Raw genomic sequence first — 21,248 nt, 5'->3', positions numbered from 1 at the left:
TCGCCTTTTCCTTTTCACAGTCATGTCTCTTACTTTACTAATTCTCAAAATATACGGTTCCTTTTTACACACATACACAAACACTTTGAAACACAAACCCCAAATTCAAGAGAATCAGACGGGCAGATAAATTTAGAAAGCCAACAGTATAGAAGAAAAGGCCAGTCACCAGACTTTACAAATGGTCATCCGAGCTCCTTCTCTGGACATTCAGCTTGATATGTTATCCTAAAAACACCCCACGTCACGTGGTCTCCACAGTCCTCCTTTAGGGTTCTGCGGCCATCAATAGCCATACTTGTCATTAAGGTAGGTCCTGCCATCTCCACTTTGACCTACATCAGAGTATAAAGAAAGAAAGAATGAAATACATTCAGTTTTCCAAAGTCAGGAGGGAAAGAAAAAGACTTCAGTGGGCCAAAAAGTAAAACAGGTAAAGGTTCCTTCTATAATAAAAACTGACTTTTTACATACAATCTCAAAATATAGCCCTCTCTACACTTCTACTCTAACAATTATTAAGTAAAAAAGCAAACACTTCCAATAATCCTATTTCTCTTGATTACTAACGTATTAGAAACTCGACCCACAGAAAAAGCGGCCTGTGAGGCGCACACGGTCAACCAGCATCTCCTCCGCTGCCTGAAGGACACATGTGTGACCGTGAACTGGCACGGTGTCTGTAGACTGCGATTCAAACATCTTTAAAACACTCGCAGCTTCTGACCGAGCACGTTAATTGTCACAAATTTTCTTCTGTGCGTGCACCTCTACACTTGCAAAGTGACGAATGTTAGAGGCCACTGGTTACATACTGTTTGTCACAAGAAAAGGAGAAACACAGCAAATAGTCATCGAGGAAATTGGTTAAATACGTGAAGGCACATCCATACCGTTAAGAGGATTGTGCTCACACACGCACAGAAATCTATAAACTACAAAAGGGTCTCCATACAGTGTTAAGTGTTAAACAGCGAGGTACAGAATATGCTTCCAATTTTGCACATGACATTGTTTGACTTATCTGGAATAAGAAAAACATTTATATGACTAAACATTCAAAGTAACATAATTAGAAAATATTTTATTATAGAAAACCCCAGTAACACCCCGTTCTGCCTTATTTGGAAAACATCTCAATATTTCCTATTATAAGTTTTGTGTAGTGTGAAAAGGGAGGATCGATTAAAAGGATAAACTTATTTCTATGATATCCTAATTGAGAAAAAAAGTAACTACTCTTATTTTGACTAGTATACACCTCTCTTAAATAATAGAACTAATTAAACTCTTAATTCAGTTATGAAACAAATTAACACAATATAATTAACTGTATTCATCAAGGTAAATACTTGTACTGCATAATTACTTGCACTTGGGAAATAATAAATAAATTCACAAAATGCATGCTGTGGGTTCATTAGGTGTTGTCTGTAACAATGCCTACCACTGTTACAAACTTAGTTATTCTGACTGATAGATAACAATCTTAAATCTACAGGGGGAAGAGAATAGGCTTCCATTAGGTGTAAAAAAGTGGTGAAATATTATGTATGTTATTGTTGATGTAGGCATTTTATGAATTGTATATAATATATATAAGAAGTCATAAGAAACTAATATTTAGTTGTATTTAGAGGAAATAAACCAAGTAGATGAGGCAGAGCCAGATAATTTTTTTTCACTTTAAAGAAAACTGAAAATACGAAAGCAAAGAGAAAGGCAAAGCGAACCTCCTCGAGCCTGCCGCCCCTTTAACAACCACCAGTAAACGGCGAACCCGTTTACCAACTCCCCTCCCCTGCCTTCCCTCATCCTCCACAACTGGATTGTTTAAAGGCAAATCCCAGATATCATTCCATCTGTGAACACTCGATACATAATCCTAGAAGATAAGGACTTATTCTAAAAAAAAAAAATGCAACTCAACACTATTCACGCTCTTAAAAAATTAAGAATAATTTCCTAATATCATCAAATACCTAACTAGTGTTTAAAATGATCTGGCTTATAGCTTTCTTTTTTTTTAATAGATTATTTTTTTAAGATTTATTTATTTATTTACTTATTTAAGGGAAGGGAGGGAGAAAGAGAAAGAAAGAGAAACATCAATGTGTGGTTGCCTCTCACATGGCCCCCACTGGGGACCTGGCCTACAACCCAGGCATATGCCCTAACTGGGAACCGAACCTGCGACCCATTGGTTCGCAGTCCATATTCAATCAACTGAGCTACGCCAGCCAGGGCCTATAGCTTTCTTTTACAGTAGTTTGTCTGAACAAGGATCCAGAGTCCACAGATTATATTTGATTGACATTATCTCTTTAGAGCAGGGTGTCAAACTCATTTTCACTGGGGCCACATCAACCTTGTGGTTGCCTTCAAAGGGCCAAAAGTAATTTCAACTCCTTAACTGTTAAGAAGTAGTTACATTTACACAGTCCTAAAATTATTTCGGCCCTTTGAAGGCAATAACAAGGCTGATGTGGCCCCCAGTGAAAATGAGTTTGACACCCCTGCCTTAGAGCTTCTAATTCACCTATTCTTCCAGAAGGGAGGTTATTCTACTACATACTCTTGTAACTTTCTTCTTTTGCACCTTAAATACACAGGGGTTGGCAAAAAGTACTTCCCGGCTGTGAGTGCACAAAACAGAGTTTATTCTTGTTAATTATTGTACTGTTTATTTGTATTGCAACTGTAAACCTATCTTTGCCCTTTTCTGTATATTATATGTTCATAAATATACATAACTAAATCTTAGAGAAAAAGAAAGTAAAAATAACCCACCTTCAGGCGGGACCCACACACAGTAGTCTGGGTCATCTTCTGGGTACTTGGAGGAAAGTGCTGGGGGAGGCTACAAAGAGGAGACGGGTTATTTTATTTAGAATAATTTTAACTCTAAGAATTATTGTTCCTGTGCCCATCAGAAAACAAAACTAAGAAAGAACAGTTTCCCATCAGTGATCTTGACATAAGTAATAAAAAATGGGGGCACATTCTCTCTCAACCTGGACTCTTTTTTTTTAAAGCCTCGAGGAGTTGATTTCAGTGAGTGAGAGAAAGTGATGGTTTTTATAAAGGGCAGTTCACACAGGTCCAACTTCCTTCCCGTGGAGGGAAATCTGGCGCTTGCCTTTTGCTCCAGGAGCAGAAACAAGTTAGCGTAGCAAGCCCGACTGCTGTCCTTTGAAAGGCCTGTTTGCGAGGTGGCCCTTAGCTGGAGTCCGGGAATCTGGGTTTCTGGAGGGTTCCCACTATCCTAACTGATAAAAGGGGCTCACTGTGCCTAAACTGTTAGTAAAAACCATGTGACTTATGCTGAACCCGCTTTCCTTCTTGGAGAATGCAACTGGGTACATGTCAGGCAGGCATTCGCCCAGTGATCTCCGTCCTCGATAGAACCCCAGGCACTTCGGCTCTAATGAGCTTCCCCAGTTAGCAACAATTCACAACTGGTCACAGCTCGTTGTTAGGGGAATTCAGCATGTCCTGTATGACTCCACTGGACAAGGTCCTTCGGAAGCCTGTACCTGGTTTCCCAGACTTCAGCCTGTGGGCCTTTTCCCTTCGCTGACTGTGCCTGGTACATACTTTGCTGTAGCAAATCACAGCTGTGAATACAACCACACGCTGGGTCCTATGAGGTCTCTTGTGAATTAACTAACCTGAGGGTGGTCCTAAAGGCCTCCCAGGGAGAGGACCTAGCAATCCCATTTCTGGGAACTTCCTGTATCCATACAAAATCATGCCTATACAAGGTTATTCATAACACTGTAGTAATAAAAGACTAGAAATGACCCAAGGGACTATCTGGAGGGAACTGGCTAAATAGAGTACAGTAGGAAGCTCTTGCTGTACTGATATACAATGATTTCCACAAGAGGCTAAAAAAAAAACCCAAGATGTAGAATGCAGTAAATTACATCCTATCTTCTGAGTAATGAAAGGAGAAAAATAAGAATATATCACTCAAATGTCTCTGTATGGCACACAAGAATGCAAAGATTCACTAATTAATAAAAGAGGGATATGAGCAGTTACCGGGTAAATGGAGGCAAGAATACAGAATTCAAAAGAAAAAGTTCAAAAATAAAAATAAAATAGAGCCCAGGCTCCTAGGAGAGGGGCACGAGGCAGTTGGGAACTCGGCTAAGACCACCCCAGAAGACTCACCCATCTGGGTGTGAGGGTTCGTTTTCACTTACTTTGCCTGGACCAGGAGCTTTCCTTTTCTTCAACTCGTCTCTGCTTTTCTCGTATTCATTCTCTGATGCTAATTTAATAAAGATGGGAAAACAAGAGGCAATGGCTATTTCAGAATAAGTAAAATAGAAAAAAAATACTGAGAGCATTATACTTAAAGAAAACATAACAATTAATTCTCAAAAATTCCTTCTACTATTGTAAAGACTGTATATTAAGAGAATTTCCCCTTCATTAACTTTGGTTTTCAAATCCTAAGGCTATTCTACAAGCTCGAATATAATCACACCATCTGAATAAGTGAAGGGAAATGGGGCTGACTTTACTACACTATAGTTTAATCATGACAGATAAAAGCAGTAGAAAATCAGATAAAAAGCCCTTTGAAAAGGCCAAACTTTCTTTTTTTTGAAGATTTTATTTATTTTTTTAGAGAAAGGAAGAGAGGGAAAAGAAAGGGAAAGAAACATCAGTGTGTGGTTGCCTCTCGCATACCCCCAACCAGGGACCTGGCCCACAACCCAGGCATGTGCCTGATTAGGTATGGACGTGGCGACCTTTTGGTTTATGGGAAGAGGCTCAACCCACGGAGCCACGCCAGTCAGGGCTGAATAGGCCAAACTTTCAACCACCTTCTTTGAACAGTTTTGGAATGATTCCCACAATAGGCACATATTCAACTCTGGGAACTGTAAGTTGTGAAGGGCTCTGCATGGCCAGAGGGAAGCTGAAAAGCATCAGGTACTTTGTGGGTCAGGGAAGGAAACCCCGGGAGGCAGGAGAGGAGTGAAGAACGGCAAAGGGGATGGCGCCGAACGTGAACCCCTCATTCACTCCAGGTCTCCCCAGGGCACTGGCAGCCCAGCGTCTTAAAGGCCGTTCACGGCGCCTCCAGCCTCTAGGACCCGCGAGGCTGCCTGGGTGCAGAGCCACAGTGGACCGGCTGCGCCACTTGCCTGAGGGCTCCTCGTGCGATGCAGCCGCCTCACTGATCTCTGGATAATCTTTATTCTGTCCCGCCTGGCTGAGTTGAGACATGTTTTCTATAAAACACAGAACCAAAGCATATTGTTATGATTTGATTCATGGTGGGGGACCAAGAAAACAAAAACAAAAGCAAGAAAAGCTAAGCACATACACCATCATCCAAGTTTACCATCATTAGCTTCAACTAAAATTAAGTTTTCAATAAATGTGCCTCCAGAGGCCTGACAGAGAATCACTAACTTTCCACTTGAAAAACTGGCCACCACTGAGGTAAAACTTTTAGCAATACTTAGCAAAACCTTCAAAATGTACATATTCCTTGAAATGTGCATATTCCTAGAAATTCTACTTCCAGGAACATATTGTAAGAAAATAATCCGGAATGAGTACCAAGATTTATTACACACAAGCATGTTTGAAGTAGCCAAAATGAACACACAACCTACATGTCTAACACCAGGGAGCTCACTGAATAAGTCACAACACACACATGTGACTGACCACCACGTCCCTTATTAAAACCACATGTTAAAAAAATATTTTAAACATATTTTTAAAAGGTTACAAGACAGCATGTACCAATGTTATAAAACAAACAAAAAAGCCTGAAATAATCCTAATCAGTGGCAGACTTATTAGTTAATGTATCTTATAAACCAAGTTTTAGAGTCTGCTATTTTTACACACATGTAGTTGCTTTGGTCCCTTAAACAAAAAAACACAGAAGTACAATGCTTACCGCTCCCCTCCCTGCTACATAGATCTAACATTCGGGTCAAAGACCAGATTCGGAAAAAGTACGAATAAGCACCTTCTTCAAAAAGGCCAACCGTTTTGCCAATAACTAAACAAAGAAAAATGCAAAAAACAAACAAACAAAAAAAACCCCAAAAGATTTACCTCTCTCAGAACAGGAAATGGTAATTTTTTAACAACTGAAGGTGATTCAGGAGAGTGTCTCCACCCCAGGCCCCGTGTTTCATGCAGACACACCCGGTGTGTTTGGAAGGGCACACATTCAGTGCCCTTGTTCCCCACCCCCCACAGACTGAATCTTGCTGAGCAGTCTGGCTCACCTGCAGGAAAATAACCCCTGCAGGGATAAGAGGATACCGAGAAGATAAACAATTCATGTTCTGGGATGAGTTTGTGGGAGATTTCTTCTTTTGACTTTTATGTATGATTCAGTTTCTGAATGAGCATATATGCCTTTCAGAATCAGAAGAAATTACATTTAAAAACCAATCCATTCCCTTTCTCAGCAAGCCTTTCCTGTGGGGGGTGGGGGGGATACTACGTGCCAGGTTCTCCACCAGGCACCATGGAGAAAAAAATGGCCACCACCATGCTCCTCCGTGAGAAGTATGTCAGTGTGCACAATTACGCTGAGTGTCCGGTTTAGGACGGGGCGACGAGTCAGGGGAGGCTTATCCTGAGACCCCCTCATCAGGCCTCACCGCCCACCATATCCCACTGCCCTCCAATTAATTATACAGCGGCAACAGCGCAGGACTGACCACGGTAGCTGGGGTTCAGATTCTGCAGGTTTCAATTTTCCACAATTCTGGAAGAGACTGGAACTACTTGCCCCTATTTTGCAATGAGGATAAAAAAATGACTGAAAATTGAAGTATGTTTACACAGAGTCAGCTGTACCTCACATCACAAAGTATTTCAAAGGTAAGGTAAGAACTGGCTTTGTTTTTTTCAAAGAATCCAATTAATGCAGACATTTCACATGAATAAAGAAACACATTACCATGATGTTTTGTTTCTTCGGAACAGGTCAGATCTGCGGGCAGACTCACTCCCTGCACAGCTTCTGGCCCTCTCTCCTGCTGTGGCCCCCAGCTTCCAGACTCTGGTTTTTTCTCTTCCTCATCTTCCTTTTCATGCTCCTCTTCCTCTTCCTCTTCCTCCTCCTCTTCTACTTCAGGCTCATCCTTCATTCTCATTAGAGCTGGAGGGAGTTCAGGACGCTTGGGGGGTAACTTCTGTAAGAGAAACAAACGCGGGAACAAGTGGCGCTACATAATGAAAAAGAAACAAATCTCTTCCAGGGGGTGACACTGAATGAGTGGAATGTCTAGCCTCTATACGCTGATAAATCCTACACAAGTTTGCTGGAAGTAGGACTTTCACATGAAATTCTGTCCATCCATGGGCCCTTAAGAATTATGTCTATTGGTATATAGGGTCAAAGGAATATTTAAGCATAAAACACTGGAAACTACCTGTAAGGAACTCAAAAGTTATTCCAGGTGAGTATCAGCTGCAGGAATTCTGTCCTGTTACCCCCTCGTGATGTTAAAGGATCTTAACTCATTACCAAACCCACTAGAAAATAAGTCAATCACACAATTCTAAGAAATGAATCATTTGTACAGCCTTTTCATTTTAGATTTAACACAGCTTCAAGAAAATAAGAATGTAAATAAGTGAAGCAGCTCCTAAAGAAAAGAAAGACATTTCCTGAAGAATAAGACCAACTATTCTAGTCAAGACCTTTTAACAAAATTATTAGAAAAAGTTGATCACAGCTTAAGGAATAGAGAAAAGGCACCGAAGTGTATGTTGAGTATATCATGTTTTAAATATAGGATTTATTTCAGTAATCATCTCAGGAGAGCTTTTTAGTAAAGAGCTTTTCTTCTGACTAAAGCATAAGTAACCCCTGCTTCCTCCACCCCAACACACACAACACAGAAGAGCTTCCCTGTCTCAGGCAAACCACCTACTCACTCAGAACATACGGCTGGGACTTTGGAACTCTGCCACCAGGGGGCAGTTTACCCTAATTCAAGGTGTCAACTGAATTAGGTACCCCCAAGTTTCATAGATGAAGTCCCAAACCTCAGGACCTCAAAATGTAACTGTATTTGGAGATAACATCTTTAAAGAGGTGACTACGTAAAAATAAGGCTGTTCCCATGGGGCCCTAATCCAATCTGGCTGGTATCCTTAGAGCTGCAAATTCACAAGAGGATGACCGTGTGACGAGGCAGCAAGACTGCAGCCATCTACAGGCCAAGGAAAAACGCCTCAGAGGAAACTGACCCTGCTGCACGCTGCTCTGGGACTCCTAGCCCCAGAATTGTGAGAAAATAAATTTCTGTTGTTTAAGCCACTCAGTCTGTGGTATGTTGTTATGGCAGCCCTAACACACTAATCTACAAGGTTCAGCTCTTTGCAGGGATGAAAACCTTTTAAAGGCTGCAACTACAAATAGGGATGTACCCAAATACTAATTCTCTGAATCAGAGAATAGTAGACTACAAAACTCAAGAGACAGAATACCTGGATTTGACTGCCAGTCTAATTACAAACTGACGGTATGACCTTATATCTAACCTCTCCAACCCAGTTTTCTCACCTGCGAGAGGTAATGATTGCCACACATCACCAGGTGTTAGGAGGATTAAGTGGAGTAAGGAAGAACCACACGGCAGAGCCAAGTACACACGCTGCTACCAACAAATGTTAGCTGAGTCTGAGCACTACGACAGCTATCCACCGGGACAGAGGTATCTAATGCAGAAGGCCCTTTCTTAAATGTAACATCCCCCCAAATCAATCAACTAGCATTCTGATTCGCAAATCAGTTACATGCAAATTGATGGGCATAAATCAATTCATTCTTTTTTTTTTAATCCTTCTTTAGTCTTCCTTTTCTTTTTGGTTTTGTTGTATTTTTTTTTCTCTGCTCCCTACCAACCTGAATTCTTGATAACCCTAAAATGAAGAGAAAAATCCAAAACCCAAGCCATGGGAAAGATGGGGTCATTACAAGTTCTCAACCTTTTCTCACGTTACTATGAAAAAATGACCCATACTATGAAATGAGTCATCTGAGCTTTGAAAAAAGAAGAGAAAAACTAGCTCAGATAACTCAAACACCCGAAGTTTGACACTTTGACCCACAACTTACCCCAACTGTTCCAGTTTTTAATTTGAATTTGCTTCCTCCTTTCATGGCACCAAAGAGAGGCAGTGCAAGCTTTTTAGCTTTGTTTCCAGCATCTATAGTGTGACTCTCAGTCCTAGGAAGAAAGAATAAGTATGCACACCTATTGCAGAGAGGACAGGAATTTATTTAAAAACATCATGACAGTGACAAAGAAACTTTTAGCAAAACAAAAACTCCCACAAAATGAGTATGTGAGCATCTACCAACATGAAAGAGGTATTCAGGCCAACAGAACTTGAATGGACAGTGACACTACAGATTGTCACAGACACCGAGTTATGAAGATGAGCCTCCTAACTTAGTCTAGTAACTCACCCCAGGCCACATGACTTCACGTTCACAAGATGATGCTTACAGTACGAAGGCCACTAGCAATGGTAAGCTTGACCCCACCCCCACTACAGGGCAGGAGACGGACCCACCACATGAGGCCCTGTTTTCACCAACACCTCAGGAGGACTCCAAGTGCCTACTTCCCTAGAGTCCACACTTACAACCACACACAGCAGCTCTAAGCACAGAACTTTTGGAAAAAAAGTGTGTGTGTGTTTGTCTGTGTGTATATGTGTTGTGGGGAGAGGCAGGAGGAAGGATACTCTGTGTAGTGAGGAATGACAAAGGCGTAATGAGAGACCCTACAATGAGTTTGTCAATGTTCTCACTGGCTACACATAGTTATAAAAGCTAAGCCCACTGAAGTCAGGTAAAGCTGAGGAAGGGCAAAGTGAAGGGACTGTAGAAACTAGGGGAAAAAATAACAGAGCAGCCCTGACTAGTGTGGCTCTGTTGGTTGAGTGTCATCCCACAAAGAGGAAGGTCACCAGTTCGATTCCCAGTCAGGTCACATGTCTAGGTTGTGGGTTCAATCCCTGGTCAGGGCATATGGGAGAGGCAACGGATCAATGTTTCTCTCTCACATCAATGTTTCTCCCCTTTCCTTCCCTTCTCTCTAAACACCCTGTAGCAATCTATAGCTCACAAATGAAATAGGTTTTTCGTTACTCTATGATGCCACTGCCTTCTGTACTTTTATTTTTCTATTCAAAAATATTATCTAAAAAATAAAAATAAAATTCAAATGTTATCTGTGCAAAATGCTTATTTAAAATTCCAAGTATATACTACAGTAAGCACTTCATAAATTATATAAATGTCCAATCACGGTGTTTACACCTGAAATTAATATTGCATGTCAACTGTAAGTGAAAAATAAAACAAAATTTAAAAATACAAATAGTGATTAAACAGAAAAGAACTTTTTTATAAAATTCAAATAAATAAATAAAATTCCAAATATAAGACTTACTTTTTTAGTTCTGGAATCTCTGCTGGCTTTACGATCTTTATCAACCCTTTAAGTCTCTGTTGCTCTTTCCGCAGTTCAAACGTTCTCAGGTGAAGTTTCTTCCGGGACACACCATCTAACGCACTCCCCGATCTCATTTCCGACATGAACGCATCTAAAGAGTCCTGAGCTGGGGACTCCGACAGAGCTGTCAGGAGACAGATAATACATGTTTAAAAAGATGACTGCAAATGTTTTACAATTCAGCCAAAGTTTCCATAGAAAAGTCACTAACACAGAGCTGGACAAAGGCCATTACTGATACTAGGAATAAGGAAGTGGGTTATAGCTGGGAGACCATGGGACATCACCTCGCCTGAATGGACTTCATTCCCATCATTGAATAAAGAAGCTACACTAAATAATTTATAATGTTCTTCCTCATTCTAAAATGCTATGTTGCTCCTTAGAAGGCTCCACATTTTACATGATATATCTTACTAACCAATGGAGCCCAGCACCTAGCGTAGTGCACAATATATGAGTCGTTCATGGCCTTACCTTTGCTTGTGGCTTTCAGTCGCTCAGAAATTTCAGAGAGTTCCCTTTCAGCATCATTTAACTTTGCAACCTAAAATGCCCAAATTTGACAGGGTTAGCACATGTTTTTCTTCTTTCAAAATCTGGTAGCTTTCTCCTCTTACTGCCACTATTGTTATAAGTTTGGGATGATTAATTTGAAGTCCTGTTAAATCTGTTCCTTGTGGAGTTAACATTTTCCAATTGTTTATTTAATTTCAACTGAATTAATTTCTGAATTAAAGAATGCAAAATTAAACAGAATATATATATAGAACACACTTTACTTTGCTCAAAAGGAAAAGATTAAGTTATTGATTTTCAATGAGAAATCAAAAGGATAGATGCTGGGTAGTGTTTTAAGCTCTGAGTCCTACTTACTATAGTAAAAGCACCTGATACCTTATGATAATTTGAGGAAGGATACTCTGTGTAAGACTATTATCAACCTACACTACTCAAAATTCCTTTCATGTTTGTGGACTGCCAGAAGCCTATAGTCAAATTCACCTCAGAATGTCCCAGTTGGGAACTTCTTCCTTTCCTTTCTCAGGGGTAACATCCCAGAATGCTCACCCACGGACCACTGACTACCTAGAGGCGGACAGAGACTCTAGCAGCAATCAGAACTTTTCTCCAACTTGCTGAAGACTTACTACTGTCAAATTTACAGATGACAAAAGTTACACTTCACTACCAGCTTTCAATACTACTACTTTAAAAATTGTAATTATAAAAAAATTTAAATAGCCCTGGCCAGTGTGGCTCAGTTGGTTGGAGCATCATCCTCTAGACCAAAAAGTCACAGGTCCAATTCCTGGCCAGGGCACATACCCAAGCTGTGGGTTCAATACCTGGTCGGGCTGTACGAGAAGGCAACCAATGAAATGTTTCTCTTTCTCACCGATGTTTCTCTCTCTCTCTAAAAGCAATGAGAAAATGTCCTCAGGTAAGGACAAAAATGAAATAAAATAAAATTTAAAATATATATTAAAAAATTTAAATAATAAATCATTTTATTTAAAAAATTTGCCCTTCCCAGTCAGGGCACATGCCTGGGTTGCAGGCCAGTTCCCATCAGAGGATGCACAAGAGGCAACCATACATTGATGTTTCTCTCCCTCTCTTCTTCCCTTTTCCTCTAAAGATAAATAAATAAAATCTTTTTTAAAAAGTTAAAAAAAAATTTCCCCTGGCTGGTGTGGCTCAGTGGATTGAGTGCCAGCCTATGAACCAAGGGGTCGCTGGTTTAATTCCCAGTCAGAGCACATGCCTGGGTTGCGGGCCAGGTCCCCAGTGTGGGGCACAGAAGAAGCAACCACACACTGATTATTCCCTCCCTCTCTTTTTCCCTTCCTTCCCTTCTCTCTAAACATTAATAAATGAATCTTTTTTAACAAATTAAACTACTGCAGCTACTTCTATAAATAAAACTTGCCAATGATTCAAATGTCTCTGGCTTCTCATCGATCTTCCCAGCCTTCTTCATTCGGTTCAGACGCTTCTTCTCAACCAGGCCAGTCCGATCAAGAAATGTGTCATCATCACTATCATAAAAGTCTTCATCTTCCCAGTTCTTGGCTTTCCTTTTCCGAGATACTAAAGATAGACAAAGAAATGCTAATGAAGTAAGTTTAAAGAAAAGAAAAAGAGCCATGGCTGGTGTAGCTCAGTGGATTGAGCGCGGGCCTGCAAACCACACGTTCGAGGTTCGATTCCCAGTCAGGGCACATGCCTAGGTTGCAGGCCAGTTCCCAGCAGGGGACTCATGAGAGGCAACCATACATTGATATTTCTCTCCTTCTCTCCTTCCCTTCCTCTCTAAAGATAAGTAAATAAAGTATTTAAAAAAAAAAGAAAAAGAAAGAAGGCAAGTGGGCAAGCAGCCTAAAATGTCACTACCAAAGCCAAGATGGAAGCACAGGTAGATAGGCTTTGCTTCCTAGCACAACCAAAACAAGGGCAACAACAAATTTAAAAACAAAAAGCAACCAGAACTGCCAGAAAATCAAACTGTATGGAAGTCTGACAACCAAGAAGTGAAAGAAGAAACTTTCATCCAGACTGGTAGGAAGGGCAGAGAAGACAGCGGCTGGCAACCTGATGGTCCCACATTCACATGCAGATAAACCAGGAGGAACTGGGGAGCGAGACAGACCATGAAACACAGGGTTCCGGTGCAGGGAAATAAAGCCTCAAAACCCCGGGCTATAAAAACCTGTGGGGGTTACAGCAGCAAGAGAAACTCCATTAGAAGGACTCATGAGGTCCTAGAATGTACACAAAAGCATCAACTCAGGAATCAGCACCTGAAGGGCCCAGTTCACTTGTGGGTAGCAGGGGAAGTGACTGAAAGCTAGGCAAGAGCCAAGCAAGAGGCCTTGTTCCCTCTCTGACTCCTACCCCACATCCAGCTCCAGAACACAGTCAGGTGGGTTGCCCCATCCTGGCAAATACCTAAGGTTCCGCCCCTTACAATATAACAGGTGTGCCAAGACAAAGAAATATGGCCCAAATGAAAGAACAGATTGAAACTTCAGGGAAAAAAACTAAGCAACAAGGAGATAGCCAACCTATCAGATGCAGAGTTTGGAACACTGGTAATCAGGATGATTCAGTGCAGACACGAAATAAAGGAAGAAGAGAAGGTTATGCCAAGTGAAATAAAGAAAAATACACAAAAAACCAACAATGAAGGAAAAGAAACCAGGACTCACACCAATGATTTAGAACAGAAGGAAGAAGTAAACATTCAACCAGAACAGAATGAAGAAATAAGAATTCAAAAAAATGAGGAGAGGCTTAGGAACCTCTGGGACAACTTCAAATATTCCAACATCGGAATCATAGGGCTGCCAGAAAGAGAAGAGGAGGAGTAAGAAATTGAAAACTTATTTGAAAAAATAATGAAGGAGAACTTTCCCAATCTGGCAAAGGAAATACACATGCAAGTCCAACAAGCTCAGAGAGTCCCAAAGAAGGTGGGCCCAAGGGAGCACATGCCAAGACATATCATAATTAAATTACCCAAGATTAAAGATAAGGAGGCCCTGGCTGGTGTAGCTCAGTAGATTGAGCATGGACCTGCAAATCAAAGGATCTCGGTTCAATTCCCAGGCAAGGCACATGCCTGGGTTGCAAGCCAGTTCCCAGCAGGGGCCAGTTCTCAGCAGGGGACACATGAGAAGCAACTATACATTGATATTTCTCTCCCTCTCTCTTTCCCTTCCCTTCTAAAAATAAATAAAATCTAAATAAATAAATAAAAATTTTTTTTAAAAGATAAGGAGAGAATCTTAAAAGCAGCAAAAGAGGAAAGTTATCTACAAAGGAGTTCCCAAAGACTATCAGCTGATTTCTCAAAAGAAACCTTACAGGGAAGAAGCTGAAAATAAGTATTCAAAGTCATGAAAGGCAAGAACCTACATCCAAGATTACTCTGTTCAGCAAAGCTATTATTTAGAATAGAAGGGCAGATAAAGTGCTTCCCAGATAAGGTGAAGTTAAAGGAGTTTATTATCACTAAGCCTTTATTATATGAAATGTTAAAGGGACATAGCTAAGAAAAAGAAAAAGATCAAAACCATGAACAGTAAAAAATGACAACAAACTCACAACTATCAACAAATGAACCTAAAAATCAAACTAAGCACACAACTAGAACAGGAACAGAATCATATACATGGAGATCACATGGAGGGTTATCAGCAGGGAGGGCAAAGGGGGAGTATGGGGGAAAAGGTACAAGGAATTAGAAGCATAATTAGTATATACAAAATAGACAGGGAGAGGTTAAGAATAGTATAGGAAATAAAGAAATCAAAGAATTTTTATGTGTGACCCATGGACATGAACTAGGGGAGGAATGCTAGTGGGGGTGGTGCAGGGTGGAGTGGAATAAAAGGGAGAAAAAATGGGACAACTGTAATAACATAATGAATAAAATACACTTAAAAAAAGAAAAAGAATTTTGTAATTATGTATGATGACAGATGTTAACCGGATTTATTGTGGTCATCATTTTGCAACATTGACACATTGAATCATTACATTGTGTATATGAAACTAATATAATGTTATGTCAGTTGTTATTCAATAAAAAGAGAGATAAGTATTTTTTTAAATACCACCATCAATTATTAAAAGACAAAATTCAACAAGGTGCCAAACTGCATATGAAAACAAAGGACTACACCTGGGAGACACTGTACTAAGTAAAAGAAACTAGACACAAAGGACAGACATTGCATGACTGCACTCACAGGAGGTGCCCAGAGCTGTCAAACAGGGCCGGGTAAAAGCTGGATGGGAGACAGATCCCCCCCATCTCCTTCCCACCCCCAGAAAAAATTCAGAGGTTAATCTCTGAAAGGGTAGGACAGAAAGCCTCTGGACTCTGAGCTGACGAGTACAGTTGAGGACATGGGTACTAAATTCTGGAAACAGCACTGTCCTGAAAACAGCTGAATGCCGAGAAGCCTCTCAGCCATCTTCCACCACCAAGCCCCAGGAGTGCTGGCAGCCAGTCCCTTCCTGTCACGAAGGAGACTGGCAGAGCCCTCTCTGGGGAATCTCGCCAGGAGAAGAGGAAAAACCTAGGGATATTTACGTGAGAAGTTCCCATCTAAATATTCCAAACTGTCACTCACCTTTTTCATCACAAAATAAGAATCTACAACCAAGGACTACACGACACCTGAGAAAGTTCTCTACGATGCAGAATAGAGATCAAACAAACAAAAAGAAAAAGCAACCTGGAAAAAACAGATTAGCAGAGAAATGAGATAATTACAGTCCATGAAACAGCAATAAGATGTTATGTTTTAAAAATGAAAATTCAAAGAAAATGAGCTTTGGAAATTAAAATCTTGATAGCAAAATAGAGACTGAAATATAAAGTTGCAGAAATCTGCCACGAAGAATGAAAACACATAGAGAAAGAAGGGAAAAAAGACAAGAAACTTAGATGGTCAGTACATGAGGTTCAATATCTCAATAGCAGCATTCCAGAGACACAGAGCAGAGAGATGGACTAGTCAATGGTTCCTGAGATGTTCCTGAAATGCCAAGATTTCCAGATCAAAAGGACTCAACAAGCACCCAGAAAAGTGGGTGAACAGACCCACAAAAAGGTGAAGGTACCACAGTGAAGTTTCAGAACCTTGAGAACAAAGGGAAACACCTACCAACTTCTAGTGGGTGGGGAATGGTGCTGTTCAGGAGAAACGTCTCCCCCAAATATGAGAATTGATGAATCATTTATTGTGATTGACCATGTGGAAAACAGACTGAAAAGCTCTCGAAAGATGTGGGAAGAATGAGCAAGAGGTACAAAAAAATAAAACACATGAAAAACAGAATTATGTTTTTAATTAAAATATAGTTAACATAAAACATTATATTAGTTTCAGGTATACAACATAGTTACTCAACATTTATATACCTAACGAAGTGATAACCAAGTCTAGTAACCATCTGACCCACACAAGCTTATTACAATATTGACTATATGCCCTGTGGTGTACATTTCATCCCTGTGGCTTACTAACTTTTTGACCGTCAATCTGTACCTCTTATTCCCCTTCCTCATCTTTGCCCTTCCCCTCACACCCTTTCCCTCTGGCAACCATCAGCTTGTTCCCTGCGTCTATGAGTCTGCTTCTGTTTTGTTTTGTTTGTTCATTTAAAACAAACACAATTATTAATTTTAGGAAAAACATAAAGAATTAAAAATTGCTCAGCTGTGAGTAATACTGGCATAAGCATAATCACATACATACTAAATCCTAATTTAACGGAGCCAGCAGACGATGAGATGACTAGAGACAAGGGCTGAGGAGCACCAGGGCAAGGAGCAGGTGCACTTTGTTAGAACTTCTGGTAGTTTAAAACTATACACAAGTTACTTTACAATAATAAAAAATTAACTTTAGAATAAATAAAAATAAGCCTTATTAATAAATGATAGTATAGCCAGTTTTCTAAAATGAGGTAAATAACATAACAATGTAGGTAATTTCCACAGTACATTCCTATTAACAAAGTCACTAAAGAGTATAAATAATGTAACTGCATTTGAGTACAAGTGTTCGTTTTTTGTTTAAGGATCTAGTTCTGAACACACATCCGTATGCACAGAAAACGTCTGGGAGAACACAAACCATGGCTACCTTATGGTACTGAGGTAGGGAACTTTTTCTCTTCACTTCACAGAATTCTGTACAATTTACACTTTCCTCCTGAAAAGAGGTTCCACTGGGTTAAAATTTCCTCCTCCTTGCCTTCCTTTCTTTAAAGACGAAAGCGCTCCCACACTCACCGGCCTCCTGCCGCAGCAGCCCCAGGGTGTCGAGGATCCGACAAGCTTCCAGGGAGCACTGGATCATCGCCTCCTTTTTCTTTCCCGAGTGGATGGCCTCTGCCACCAGCTGTTTTCCAGTTGAATCATCCACAGGTAACCTGCATTGGTTTAGAGGGAATTATAGCACAGCATTAAGGTCCAATTCTAATGAAAAAAATTAATATGTTATAGTAATGGTCATTTTTTTGAGACGGCTTTTCAATCTCTCAGTTCATTTTGTTGTATCTTGCTAAGGTTAGATTTCAAATTTTTCCCTTCCACCTCTTACCCATTCCACCCACCTCTCCAATAATATAAGTGCTACTAAACTATCAAGATCCCAAATCAGGAACAGTTTAATAACTTAAATTAATAACTTTAATTAAAATTAAAACTAAAGTTACTCTTTGGACTGTTAGCTATAACCATAAATTAAACCTGAAATTTGCTACTTTGCAAAAATGGCCATTAATGAGAAGAGAACACACCTCACCCTGCAGAGCCAAGTGCTATGCCCCTGCTCATCAAATTCATATTCCAATTCTTCTCCTTTGGAAGGAAGAAAGACAAGAAAATTTTAATAGGATCTAAAAGAACTAAAGTTAAATAAGAATATCAAGTTCCCCTACCACACTGCAAACTAACTTTCATGCATTTCAGTTCTTATTCCTGGGGATTATCATCTGATAATAAAATCAGGATGAGTGTGAGGCAGAAAAAAGCAAACTCAAATCAAACCAATCAACTCTTCATACACAGCTTTGTCCACTGTATAGTAGCTTTCATACTTTTAATAAATTGTAGACCTAGGTTATTAAACTACCTGGTTTTTAGAAGCATAAATATTAAGCAAAGAATGCAACCAATTCATATATTCACGTACTCACACTCTCACACATACGCATACACCTATCCAACCACACATACACACAGACATTCCTTCAATATATCACAAATGAAACAATCCCCTGTGGAATTATTTTTTAAATCCTATAAAGTCAAAATCCATGCTAAGAATTACAAAATATCAGGTGAATTACAAAGAAAAAAAACTACAAGAAGTTGGCTCAATCTTCTGCCACCAAAATCTAGGATCTTTTGGGGGAAAAAAATGAGGAGAGTCAGAAAAAAAAAAAACTTCCTTCTTTCCAAGGTGAGAAAGACTAACAAAATTTTTACTGTTTTCAAAATAAACCTGACACAACTGACCACAAGGGCAAGTACTGAACCAGGAAGACAGCGGATAAAATGCGGCACTCCCAAGCACCTGAAGACCTAGAAAACAACAATGCTGAGGACACATTTCACCAGGAGGGTCAGAATATGTTTACGCACCTTCTCGTTCAAAAAAGCCTTGGAGAGCTTTTTTCGGATCCTTTATGTAAAAGGCCTCCCTTTCCTGCTGAAATTCTAAAACAATGGGGTTCTCTTCAGCTTCATCCTCTACAGCATCTTCTCCTATAGGATATGGGAAAAGAAAGGAAAGACAATGAGATACAAGAGGAGATCATATGAATGATACTATCCTTTCAGGCTTCACAAAGACACAGTTATTAGTGATGAAAAGGAGAGGTGGCAGGGAGGACAACCAGAAAACCACCAGTGTCGACATCTTCAGGTTTTCCGAATTGTGTAACAAGTTAAAACTTGTTTTTGTGACGCTTTTTTCTTTTATCACTGTATTTTAAAAGCAAAATTACCTACTACATGTTCTACAGAAGAACTATCTAAGCTCCAGGTCTCATACTTCGCCTCCAATATAACTTCCCAGCACTTCTATCTGCCAAACAGACTGCTCTATTCATTACTCCCTGAAAATCATCAAACCCTGCCCTGAACACCACTCCTTTCAGCTTCCTACGGGCTACTACTTTTTCTTTCCTTCAAGTCCCAGCTCAAAACTCTCCTGCTTATAAACTTTCCCCAAAGATCTAAGTGCTGCCCAACAGAAATCAAGTAAAAGCCATATATGTAATCTAACATTTTCTGGCAGCCATGTTAAAAAGGAGAACAGGTGAAATCACAATCACATTATCAATATTAAACATTATCAATGAGATGTTTCACATTCTTCTTGCACACTAAGTCTTCATATCCGGTGTGTTTTTTACACGTACAGGACATGCTGATTGGGACTAGCCACGCTGGGAGTGTCCAATAGCCACACATGACTAGTGGCTCCTACACTGGACAGCGCAGGTCTAAGTCCTCAGAGACCACTCCCTTTTCTGAACCCGCACTCTAGTGCGGTTTCTAAATTTGTTTGGCATTACCACAGTAATTTCCTGTTTATCCTGTCCTCCCAACAATATTTTCTATCTTTTTATATTCCTAGCTCCTCTGGCTAAGGGACCAGCTTTCTCTGGTTAGCTATTTCACATTTCAGGTATTTACAAAACATAAAAAAACAAAATCAAAGGGAATATCCTACACTGAGTAATATTCCAATTGACTTGCTTAAATGTAGTTTCAGCTTTTTCCATGATAATCAAGGTATTTTACTTTAAAAATTATTTTTAAATGGTTGAAATACCAAACTAATTGTATGGTGAGAACGAGTTTCCAACGAGTGAACTGTAAATAAAACACATGAAAAGAAATCCATAGTGTCCATAATTCGATGTTTTGACTTCGGAGAAGTAAAAGAATCTCTCTGGGTTTTGGTAACCTGATGTGAAAAATTGTATTTAGAGTCCTTAAAATTTGCTTAATAAAACACATCTGAGGGTACCACTACTAATAATTTTAAAATATTAACCTCCAGCAGCAATTTTAATTTCTTACCCATTCCCCAGGTGCAGCCCATTTCATCCTCCTGACCACCGGTATTTCTCTTCGTTTCAGTAGTATCCATTTCCTCATCTTCATCCGAGTCTTCTCCCAGCATCTTCTTCTCCAACATCATTTGTTGCTTCTTGCGCAATTCCTTCAATTGCGTTACTGTCAACTCGGATTCTGCCTCTTGGTCTTCCTCTGGTCCCTGATGAACCAAGCGAAAGAATTATTTTAAGGTTCGGGAAAGTTGAAGTCGCTTTCAAAAATACTGCAGTGTGTCCTAAGGTTTGGAGACCCGCCAGATTCCTCCACCTTTGTAATCGCCGACTAGGAGAATCTCCCTCCGCCGCGGAAGCTTAAGGAGCTCAGGAACCAGGCCCGGTGCGCTCCCGAGATTCCAATTCTAGGTTTTTCCACTTACCTGAAGAAGAAAGAGCCTGGTGCTGCCGCCGAAGCGGAGGACGTGCCCAACGTGGACCCGACAATAGGTGCGGGGTGGGATGCGGGTTTTGTTGAGAAAGGTGCCGTGGGTGCTTCCCAGGTCATACAGGTAGAAGCCCGGCCCGTGGCCGTCGCTTTCTCCACCGGGACCGGATGCCCCGTGCTGCAGCACGGCGTGGTACCGAGACACCGAGGGGTGTTCCAGGCACACGTCGCAGCTAGACAGCCTCCCGAAAAGGCAGTAACTGGTCCCTTTCAAGCTACGGGTACCAAGGATGGTGCCGCCCTTCAGGGTCTCTAGGCTGTAGGGGGCCGTGGCGGGGCCGGCCCACGGAGGCTCTCGATAAGGCGGGGCCCGGGCGGGGCCACCGGGAGCAGGAGCAGCCGTCGGTGGCTGCCGCGGCGGCCCCTCCCGCGGACTCCTAGTCTCCGCGCCTTCCGGCTGAGGCGGAGGGGCGTCAGGCTCCCCGGAATCTGGGTCCTGCAGCTCCATGGGCCCCTCCTTCATCTCCTCCAGGTTTGAAGGATTGCTGGCCAGGACCTGGCCTCGCTCCGCCGGGGGCACCGGCAGGGCTGGCTTTTTGAAGTCGTCATTGACTTCTTCTGAAGCCATTGGCTCGGACTGAGGGGGACTATCGGCCATCCTCAGTCGGGTGCAGTCTCGA

At 40.9% G+C, this 21,248-nt stretch overlaps 1 protein-coding gene across 1 annotated transcript; it reads right to left on the bottom strand.

The window, feature by feature from the left end:
• Positions 1 to 3: 3 nt before the first annotated feature.
• SLC4A1AP (solute carrier family 4 member 1 adaptor protein) lies at positions 4 to 21,226 on the bottom strand. Its single transcript, XM_037146638.2, has 14 exons — positions 20,564 to 21,226; positions 20,152 to 20,347; positions 18,703 to 18,825; positions 17,856 to 17,916; positions 17,347 to 17,486; positions 12,466 to 12,626; positions 11,010 to 11,079; positions 10,470 to 10,656; positions 9,125 to 9,236; positions 6,956 to 7,190; positions 5,166 to 5,252; positions 4,212 to 4,279; positions 2,791 to 2,860; positions 4 to 335 (listed from the first exon to the last, which is right to left on the bottom strand). Exons 1-14 carry the CDS (start codon positions 21,224 to 21,226, stop codon positions 286 to 288), a joined length of 2,223 nt encoding a protein of 740 aa, XP_037002533.2. The 3' UTR covers positions 4 to 285.
• Positions 21,227 to 21,248: the final 22 nt, after the last annotated feature.

The sequence above is a fragment of the Artibeus jamaicensis genome, unplaced genomic scaffold (genome assembly GCF_021234435.1).
Source record: "Artibeus jamaicensis isolate MK-2021 breed Jamaican fruit bat unplaced genomic scaffold, CSHL_Jam_final contig_465, whole genome shotgun sequence".
Taxonomy (NCBI): Eukaryota; Metazoa; Chordata; class Mammalia; order Chiroptera; family Phyllostomidae; genus Artibeus; species Artibeus jamaicensis.
The sequence above is the reverse complement of the archived record's forward strand: the minus strand, read 5'-3'. Positions and strand labels throughout refer to the sequence as shown.